Source organism: Chinchilla lanigera, unplaced genomic scaffold, assembly GCF_000276665.1.
Source record: "Chinchilla lanigera isolate Chin_1 unplaced genomic scaffold, ChiLan1.0 scaffold00054, whole genome shotgun sequence".
Classification (NCBI taxonomy): Eukaryota; Metazoa; Chordata; class Mammalia; order Rodentia; family Chinchillidae; genus Chinchilla; species Chinchilla lanigera.
This window is the reverse complement of record NW_004955455.1, coordinates 3,024,571-3,035,454: the sequence shown is the minus strand read 5'-3', so window position 1 is coordinate 3,035,454 and position 10,884 is coordinate 3,024,571. Positions and strand designations below refer to the sequence as shown.

The 10,884-nt window shown below is 39.2% G+C and overlaps 1 protein-coding gene across 3 annotated transcripts in view; it reads right to left on the bottom strand.

Annotated features, from left to right (window-relative positions):
• Positions 1-563: 563 nt before the first annotated feature.
• The window catches only part of Ccdc117 (coiled-coil domain containing 117), a 15,519-nt gene continuing 5,198 nt past the window's right edge, over positions 564-10,884 (bottom strand). For all 3 annotated transcript variants that reach the window (XM_013520380.1, XM_005396167.2, XM_005396168.2), the window contains exons 3-5: positions 7,326-7,550; positions 6,437-6,574; positions 564-3,445 (exon numbers count right to left, since the gene is read on the bottom strand). In XM_013520380.1, coding sequence (XP_013375834.1) covers positions 3,208-3,445; positions 6,437-6,574; positions 7,326-7,417 — 468 coding nt within the window. In that variant the 5' untranslated portion in view covers positions 7,418-7,550 and the 3' untranslated portion in view covers positions 564-3,207. The remainder of the gene's footprint in view (positions 3,446-6,436; positions 6,575-7,325; positions 7,551-10,884) is intronic.

The window sequence follows — 10,884 nt, the reverse complement described above, 5'->3', positions numbered from 1 at the left end:
ATTCTAGATGACAACATCACAAATGCTGCTACAAGAAGACTCTGTACAATCAATCAGCTACTCAAGTGTGAAGAACAGTGGACATGGTAAACTGGATTAGAATACTAAATTACCACGATCTACTCAGACTTTAATTTTCAAACCTATAAACTCAGTAACTTTTAGCTATAGATTTTCAATTTTTGGTTAAAAACAAAATACCCTTTGTTTTGTAACACCCCCTATCTTACTACTTAGAATCCACATTTTCCAAAAAATGACTTTAAATATTGCAAGCAATACTGCCACCCAGTGAGTGACCTATCAACTCTTCAGATGGGGGGAGGGGAGAACTATGTAACTAAATATCACAGAATTTTCTTATTCTCCATTTTAAAGGCCCCAGATCATTCTACGCAAACCATATAAACTATTTTCAACTCCACATTTGAACATTTTTGAAGATTCCATCATGACTGCCATCTAAATACTGACAGCAGTGAACTGCTCTCAATGGGAACCACTCAACAGGCTTTAGATCTGTTTCATTTATCTAAGTACAGGAATAAAAATACTTCCAGAAGTCCAAAACACTTAAATTTTATTGAAAATGATAAAATACAGAAACACCAGATTCTCATTTTAAAGTTAAACTGACAGCATCTCCCAGAACTTTCCTAGCACTGTACCCATTCTTGTCACTATTACAAAAAAAAGTTCCAAATCCAAAATAATAAAAGGACCTGCTGGTAAACATTTTTCCCACAGTTCTAAGCCCTACCCTAAGTACTTTCCTAAATTTTACATTTGTACCTTTTCAAGGATGGGTAGCATTTAAAAAAATGGTTAATATTTGCAAGAACTGGACTTACTTTCTTCATATTAATTAGAAACAAAAAAAAAAACCACACACACCCTACTCAAACTCAAAGAAAATACACATTTGTTCATTAAAGCTCACCTGCTTAGGCAATTTTTTCTCCTCACACATTAGTATATTAAGCCAATGTTTGATCCATGCTGCAAAAACTGTACAAAATGAAAAGACCTGTTAATTCCCCAGGGAAACCTAAAGGCAAAAACAAAAGCCTTATGATACAATTAAAAAAAAAAAAAAAAATCGGGACTGTGGAGACGGCTCAGATGAATAAGCACCACAAGGATGAAGAAAATTTTTGTATAAACATATGCCAGAATAGTCCAAAAAGGAGCATTAAACATTCACTTTCCTGCAGAAATAATGATCTTGTCAGATAACCCCTGAAACAAGTGGGGGATTTTGGATTGTAATAAACAGACTCCTAATTCTGTCCTTTATCCACTGTATCACAGTCTGGTTTTAGGACTCTCTTCCTTTTTATCATATAGATCTCGGATCAGAGGCCAACAATTTCTACAGAAGACAGAAGATAAGCTTAGTGTGCTATGGGTCTTTCTTTGGAAAGCTGCCATCTCTCTTTCCTCCATGACACTGGGACTAAATCCAAACTCTAGGCAGTCCCTTCATGTTCCAGAGCAGTACTAACTTTTTAGCACAAAGACTTTTTTAAGGCTTAAAAAATTTACAAGTTGGTCCCTTTAAGCAATGACCTCAAGGCAGTTTTTCAAATGGCATGAATCAAACACCTGCACATTTCAACAGAATACAGTTTACATTCATCTCTAAATCTGAGATTAAGAAACTATTAGCTGGTTTCCAACTGGATTCAATACTGGTTTGAAGTTTGAATAATTTTACTGTGTAGACATTAAATATTTTGTTTAAATATTAAACATTAAATCTTTTCCTGACTGTCCAGACAGAAATGGAAAAAGCAGAAACAATAGGCAAGAGAAGCAACAGTCCAATTAACAGACTTGTGACTTCTACAGCATCTGTAACAAGAGGAGGGATTTCAACATGGGTTTCACAATTGCCCAAAAGCTGGCTTCCCAAATATTCACCTCTACTTGGCATAAACCATTTTATTTTCCTACAAAAGGTATCTGACTCCTACAAAGGAAGAAGAAACCCAGAAAAAAAATGGGGTGGTCTCCTGTTGTATGATGAAAGGGCCAATATTAAACTCATTTAATAATATACTGGATGTTCTGTAGTGATAAAAGAATTGTCACTCCACCTTGTACTGTGAGTCCTTGACACATAGAAGATCTCTGCCTGAGAAATTAAAAAATTTTAATCCCAGTTATTCCCAAGACACCTTGAGCCTGGTTTAAGTATTGAAAAGATAGTCCTCCTAGTACGAAGCTATTCTTTACTAATTTTCAGGCTTACGGCACAATAGTGTAAGTACCAGACAAATTGGCTATTCCAGTAATCTCAATGTCACTTGCCTTATATTCTCAGTTAATCATGTTTTGAAATTAACACTTAAAAACAACTTGCTAACACAAGTACAGATGTTATAAATGTTGGATTTTGCTGATATAGCACTTTCTTAGGATTATTTAAAGAATGCTTCTCCCACAGGCAGTTTGCAGATGGGTTACCTCACAATCTTTATTCTAGCATTCAAAGTTAACTAAGCTGTAAACATTACTGAAAAACCAGGCTTATCAATTATGGTAGGGAGACCAACGAACAACAGTAGCACAAGGCAAAAAAGCCTTGAAGAAAAAAACCTTCTTTGTATTTTCGTTGCATTTCTGAGGATAGCCACAATGCTACTGGCTATTTTATCAATATGGCTATTTTGAACTGATAACTAATACATAAGTCTTATGGCCTCAGTTAAATTTCTTAGAAAGAGGCTTAAGCTACTGCTTTCTTCCCTTCTCCTTCCCAATCATACAATCACCACTATAAACAATTCAGTCTTAAGGTGTGATTCACAGGATACACTGGTAGTTAAGAGCATCCTTCTTTCTTAATCATCTTTTTCATCTCAAGAGTATTCTCCAAATTTATGAACAGCTTAAACACTGTGACAGATGACTTAAGTCACTCTTACATATGCTGCTTCTACATTTGCCTTTGAAAAGACTATAACCTAAAATTCCTTTAAGAAACCTGCTAGAAAACTGCTTTTCCCTTGAGACAAGCTTCCATGGCAAAAAGCTGACTTCAATATACGGCTACCCAACATGGGAGTCCCACTCCAAATCACAGGTGGATACATTATGACACCCGTTTCATAAAACTCTCAAGTGCCTACACTATGAATGTAGGCTCATTACTGAACATGACAGCCTTTTAAATTGTGACAAATTTAGCACAGAAACTGATTTCTAGAGTTCCATCTCTTCTTCTGTGTTAGCAGCTGTCTCCAAACTATTGTAAAGAGGCATCCCTGTTTGTGGAGGTTCCAAGTACAGTTCAGTTCTCTGTGGGAAGGCAGTGCCAGCAGCTGCTTGCTTACTTTGGCTTTCTCCCATGAAGTTTTTAGCATTAGATGATGGCTTTGGCTTATCAGAGAGGAGTTCAGGGAGAGGTTTCCAGAGCACAAGCTCCATGGAAGGACGGCTCCTAAGGGACAAAATACAGATTTTTATCAAGTAATTTAGGGCAGAAAAATAAAAACTCTAGAGCCCAGTGTGGTGGCACATGCCTGTAATCTCAACACTCGGGAGGCTGAGGCAAGAAGACTGCCTTGAGTTTGAGCCTAGGCTGGGCTACATAATGGAGTTCAAGGCCAGCCTGCATTACATAGTGAGACCCTGTCACAAAAAAATAAAAAATGAAATTCTATATGGACAAGCTAATGTTTGTTTCTAATATCTTACAACTGAAAACTAATGGCACCTAAACATGAGATTTAGAAAAATCCACATGGATTTTTGCAATACCAGATACTGTGCTGAACCCAGGACACTTGCAATGAACTGTATACCTAGCCTTTTGAGACAGGGTCTTAGTAAGTTGCCGGGCTGGTCTATAACTTTTGCTTCTCAGCCTCCCAGAGTGCTGGGATCACAGGCATGTGCCACTATACTAGGCTCCAAACTGATCCTTAAAAAGGCCATGGAGGCTAGGTATGATGGTACACGCCTGCAATCCCAGCACTCAGGAAGGATTCTGGGGCAAGAGGATAATCACGAGTTTGAGGCCAGCCTGGAGTACACAGTGATTTCAAGGCCAGCCTGAGCTCCACTGCCAGACTCTTTTCTCAAAAAACAAAACAAAAAGATCATTCAAATATGTAAAATTTATTTCACAGTTCTGTATCTTTTTTCCCCTCAGTGCTAGGGACTGAATCTAGGACAATACAAATGCTATAACTGCTGTGCCACTTGTACTGATACTCTGATCAGAAGCAATATAAACACCCTGTATTCTAGAGCCCTTGATTTGACTTAATGTTAAAACTTCTTTAATTAGTGTACGTGGGAAACTATTGTTTTCCCCTTTTGCAGTGCTGGGGATTGAACCTAGGGCTTCATGTGTAGTGGACAAACACACTGCCACTGAGCTATACCCTTAATCCTCCTCAAGTGACCTACACTAAATCATTATAAATGAAGATGAAACATAAAACCAATATAAAAATATCCTAAATGCCTTCTGCTTAATACAGTTATGAAGTATAATGCTTTACACATATGTAATCATATACTGTCCCTACTCCATGGTACTAAAAGTTTCTGAAATCTAAAGGCAAGTAAAGCAAAAATAAAACACAATAAATAATACCCTCAAAGGCGAGAGGATGGAAAACTACCAAGAGTAGGAAGTGCTATTTTTTTTTTTCCCAAGTGCCATGTTTTAAAAGCTTGAGGGCAATGTGACCTGGTAACTGTGCTATTTACCCACTGTTAGAGCTGGGTAGTTAATTATAAACTCAAGCTAGAGTACTAACACAAACTTCCACGATCTAACACCAAGAAGCAGTTGGATCACTAGCACAAATCACTTCCACTGTGCCTGAAGGTAGTAATGCCCTATCTCTTTGCCATCACCGGACTGGTGTCCTAAGAGACTTTTTCAGATATCTGAAGCTTACCCTCTGAATACCAAGGTAATCCAAAATCTTTTCTAGGTAATACCTAAATGGCACTAAAGCACTTACCTACTATTTATGCAGCAGACAATGACAAGTTGAAATTTTCTAGGCTCAGGGACTACAGGATTAGAGCTAATCATTAGTTCTTATACTAATGGGCCCCAAGTCACTTTGTTTTTTTAGGTTCTTCATATTTGCTTCCCACTTCAGTCGGGCACGGTGGCTTACGCCTGTAATCCCAGCACTCAGGAGGCTGAGGCAGGAGGATCGTTGTTTGAGACCAGCCTGGACTACAAAGTGTGCTCAAGGCCAGCCTGAAGCACATAGCAAGACCCTGTTTCAAAAAGACCAAACAAACAAACAAACAAAAAAATAACACCCCAGTTTTGTCCCTTACCCTCTCACTACAGTCACTATTCCCTACCAGGAGTTTGTCTTGCTTTCATTTGTCGTTTTTATTTCTACTCTGATAATCCAGGAAACCAGATAATTGAGTTCATTAAACTATGTTTTAAATTAAGAACAAAAGACCTCTGCTAAAGCCCCTGAGCCACTAAGCTATGAGCCAAGAATATGAGTTTTGGGTTTTGGCTTTTGTCATAACTATCATCAGGACATTTATTTTGTTTCCTTTTTTTAAGACAGGGTCTCACTACTCAATTCAGGCTGTCCTGAACTCACTGTGCAGTGCATGCTGGCCTTGAACTCCCAATGGTCCTTCTGCCTTTGCCTCCTGAGTACTGGGATTACAGGCATATGACAGCATGTCTGGCTGTTTCCTCGGTCTTAATGGTGCTTCTGGATAACGGAGAGAACCAGACAAACTAAAGGATTCAAAAATGTGGTTCCTGCCAAGCATGGTGGTACACGCCTATAATCCCAGCACTTGGGAGGCTGAGGCAGGGGGATCACCATGAGTTCCAGGCCAACCTGGGCTACATAATGAGTTCAGGGCCAGTCTGAACTACATAGAGAGACCTTGTCTCACAACAAAAACAAAAACACAAACAAAAACAAAAATAAAATAAAATAAAAATTTTTTTTAAAAAATTGTGGTTCCTCTACTCTCAAGGGGGTCACTTGCCAGTCCTCTTTTTCCTAAACATTAAACTGAAGTGCATTTTAGTACCTCAAAAGAACTAGAGAATAAGCAGGCAAGGCTGCCACCCTGTGTATGAAAAATTCCTGTTTACATAGCACTTTGCTCACCCTCCATGAACTAAGAAGAAGCCTGCCTCAACCTTGGCCAAACACAAAATCTTTCTTTCTTTTTTTTTTTTTTTTTTGGTTTTTCTCCGGTACTAGGAACCGAACTCACAACCTTGCGCTTGCCAGGCAGACGCTTTGCCACTGAGCTAAATCCCCAGCCCCCAAACACAAAATCTACTGACTGAGCTTTCCACTTGCCCGGTGATAAGGAGAGGAAGAGCTGCCCAAGACAAGATGGGTGATGGTTAACGTTACTGGGGTTTCCCTCCAAGATGATAACTGAATGGAAACATGGTAACAAAACTTACATAGATTCAATCATCTTCTTTGTAAAGACTTCACCAAATTCCTGCTTCAAACCTGTTTTCATGGTATCAGAAAGGACAAGGCTGGGGAGATGGTTAACATTTCTGTCAGCTTCAACTTCTTCATCTTCATCAATTATCCTAAAGGCAGCAGATGCAAAGAAAAAAATATTTAGTCAAACTATTATATATTCCTCTAGTAAATGGACAAAACTATACAACAGTTAAAATTAACAGGTGCGTAATAGTAAAACATCAAATGAAGCTATACCTCACAGGAAAACAATCATCAAATGAAGTTACTCTTTTCACTTGGGAGAAAAAAGTATTCACAGATTAGTTGTTCAACGTTTCATTTAATGAACAAGTTTTTCTGCCAGGCATGATTATGCAAGCCTATAATCCCAGCACTCAGAAGGCTGAGGCAGAGGACTGCTGCCAGCTCAAGGCCAGCCTGGGCTACATAGTGAGTTCAAGGCCATCCTGCACTACAAAGCAAGAATACGTCTTTAAAAAAAAAAAAAAAAAAAAAATTTTTAAAGCTGAATGTGGTGGTACATGCCTATAATCTTACCGCTCTTGGAAGCTGAGATAGGAGGGTTAAAAGTACAACACCTACCTGGTCAACTTTGTGAGACCCTCTCTCAAAATTCAAAGGGTTTGTGATGTAGCTCAGTTCGAAAGCCCTGGATTCATTCTCCAGGGAAAAAGCCAAAATAAAACCACCCAAACAATGGAATCAAATTTGAAAAACGTGTAATAGAGAACTATCTCATAAACCAAAATAATTATTCATAGATACTAGGTGAAAATGTTTAGTACAATTAGTTTCTATGAGAATTCACTTTAAAGAGGAACAGCAGCAAAACAGACACATGTGCTGTCCATCTACCTGTCCTCAATCTCCTGTAGCCTCCTTCGGGCAACTTCACACTGTGGTTCTCCAGTTGTCTGATCCATCTCTTCACAAATAGCATCTAACATGCCAGGTACAGAAAGCCCACTAGCACATGGATTTACTCTGCGACCTTCTCCGTCCTGATGTGTACAAAGAATCCAGTCATTAGGACCAGTACAGAGCTCCGCTTCAGTCAGTCTTTTCTTTCTTACTGGACAACTGGAAAAATAGAGAAAAGAAGTAAGGAAATTCAAGGAAAACATCAATTAACACCAAATTAAATGTATATCATCTTTATCTCTAATCAAATTCTTTTGTTTTGTTTTTTGAGACAGGTTTCTCACTGTGTAGTCCAGGCTGGGCTTGAACTCACTATGTAGCTCAGGTTGGCCTCGAAGTACTCAGCCTCCCAAGTGCCAGGATTACAAGTATGTGTCACTGTACCTGCCTCTCTAATCAAATTCTTATGTTTGGTGCCTCACACTTATAATCCCAATTCCTTGGGAGGCTGAGGCACAAGGATCACAAGTTTAATGCTAGCCTTGGTAACTTAGCAAGATATAGCCTCAAAAAAATTTTTTTAGAGGATCTGGAAAGAGTTCAATGGGAGAACATCTGCTCAGGATGTGTGCAACCCTGGGTTCTATAAAAAAAAACAAAAATAAAAACAAACCCAAAACTTTAACTTTTTTAAAAAATTTATTTGAAAAAGTAAAAGTGGAGAGTGAAGGAAAAACTTGCCCTGCAGACAGCGTTTGGTCTGAGTAGAAGAGGAAAATGCAAGATACAAGTACACCCTGGAGGATACAGGTGGGCTGTTGTGAGGCTATCCTGATGAAAGCCATGATAGCTGCCCTTAGCTTTTTTGTGCGTAAAATAATGGAGTAACATGCCTGTCATTCTCACAGATTCCCTGAGATATTTTCTTCTACTACTCTTTATCAACTTAGGCATCACCTACAAGATTTCACCTTTTTAGCCAGGTGCTGTGGCACACACCTGTAATCTCAGCACTTGGGAGGCTGAGGCAGGAGGATCACTGTGAGTTCAAGGCAAGCATAGGCTACATAGTGAGTTCAAGGCCAGCCTGAACAACATAGTGAGACCCTGTCTCAAAAAAAACAACAAAAAAAAAGACTTCATCTTTTTAGAATATTAATATTCAAGATGGAACTTAAACTACAAACGACAATGCACTGTCTGCTATATTTTGTCACATTGGTGGTGCTTCCCCATATACATGGGAATGTGGTCTGGCAGACGTCCTATATTCCCTTAGAGCAAAAATGTACGGCTTATCAGGTATGTTTCACATACTATAAGCACAAGTGATATCATGATCCCCCGCAGCCGATGTCAGGTCATTTGGCTTTCAGCCCCTGAACAGTAACAGGGTTCACTCTTACTCTGTAACATACTATCTCTATTTCCTGGGCAAATATTTAGAATCCTTAGAATTAACCAAATAGAATTAATCAAATACAACTTTTTTTTTTTTTTTGCTTTGAACTTACTATGAAGCCCAGGCTAGCCTCAAACCCTCAGCAATTGTCCTCCCTTAGCCTCCTGAATGCTAGAATTACTGGCGTGTGCCACCATGACCAGCCAAATTACAACTTCTTCATGAATGTGATGATTATGTATACCTAAAATGTACCAATAAAATCTAATTTAAAAAAATACAACTTTTTTCTTTCTTGTTTTTAGACAGGGTCTTACTACATATTCCAGGCTGGCCTCCTGTTTAATCCTCCTGAGTGCTGGGGTACAGATGCCTGGCTACCAACTTTTTTGGTAGTGCCAAGTGGGAGACAACCACCCTACTCTCTCCTGACAAACAAAGCCCTTGCTACAACCTGTCCCTGACCTCTCCTTCACCCAACTTACTGAGATATGTAGAGCTGGCTATATTGAAACAAATGCTCCTGGCAGTAAAGCTGCCAGCCTTGCACACAACAAAACTATCAGTGCATTGCTAATTAAGAGGCCTTTGTGCCTGATATGGCTACAAAGTTTCTCTTTCCTATGCACTCTGCTTCCACCATCACCCACCTCCCTGACTGATATCAATAAAAGCCATGAGTTTCTGGAGACAAGGCCTTTTGACCACAGGGTTTGACCCAGGTGGGTTAGACTGATATCCTCATCAGGGGTTTCAGTAGTGCCAGAGACTGAACCCACGGCCTTGTGCATGCTAGGCCAAGTACTCTACCACCAAGCTACACATCAGACCCCTTCAGCCATTTTCTTTTTTAGGTTTGAAAAGAAACTAGGACCTCAAAAAGTTACACTGGCCTCTCCAAAGTCACACAGTAAAGTACTGAACTGCACACTGGGGACGAGGCCCCAGAGCTCTTAAGTCTCATTTCTATGCCATTTTCACTAAATCCTCCTGCTTTTTTAAATATTCAACTGTTCAAGTGCTTACCATGAATTAGTATCTGCAAGCACTACGACATTAGTGTTTTAGCTGGAAGTTGTCTCAGGCAAGTAAAATAGACAACTAGCCCTATTCTTTTTAAGTATTTAAATGAAAAGTACCTTTGCATGAGCATTAGCAAGTCCAATCTTAAGACAAAATACACTTCCGTAACCCAAACAACAACAACAAAACATTAATGGATGCCAACAGCTTCTGATTTGCTAAACCTAGGGTCAAAGGAAGCAGGATGTATTTTACAAGGGGAAGTTTCTGTTTCATGTTAAGATTGTGGAAATTAGGGCTGGGTGTTGTGGTGCATGCCTGTAATCTCAGTGCTTGGGAGGCTGAGGCTGGAGACCAGCTGCCATTTTGAGACCAGCCTGGGCTACAAACTGAGCTCAAGGATGGCCTGAACTGCATAGCGAGACCCTGTCTCAAATAGACACACACACAAAAAGTAAAAGATTGTAGAAATTAACATTCAAGTTCCTGGCAATATAAACTCTCACAAATAATAATGCTTTCTTGATTATACAATTTTAAAAATCAGAATGTACTACTAAATGTTTAGCAAGTATTAAGAATGTCTATGCCACATGTGGTGGTGCCTGCCTATAATCCCAGCATGTGGGAGGCAGAGGCAGGAGGATCACCATGAGTTTGAGGCCAGCCTGGGCTACAAAGCGAGACCCTGTCGCAAAAAACCAAAAATGTCTATTTATGAAAGTAAACAATGTTCTGGAAAGCAGAAAGTTATACATGATGGTATAAAAAATATAGTGAATGTTTAATTTTCTAAAAATTTATTATAGAAAAAGACACAATGTCATCAGCCCCTCCCAAACACCCCCTGGCTTTGAACACACTTATCCCACCATCTTGCCACTTTCTGAAGCAGTTCTGAAGTCTTCTTTCATGTCTTTAGTTGCCCTGTGTGGCTCCCACAATATAGTATCTGTTTTCAAAATGCTTACCTTTCACGGTCATTTTGACTTTGGGAAGAGCCAGAAGCAGCAGAGTGCCAGATCTGGTGAATAAAATGAATGAGGAACACATCATAATGTTTTTATGAGGTTGCCTTTTCAATGGATGGCACAACAAGAGCAGTATTTTTTAATGACACCACCTAGA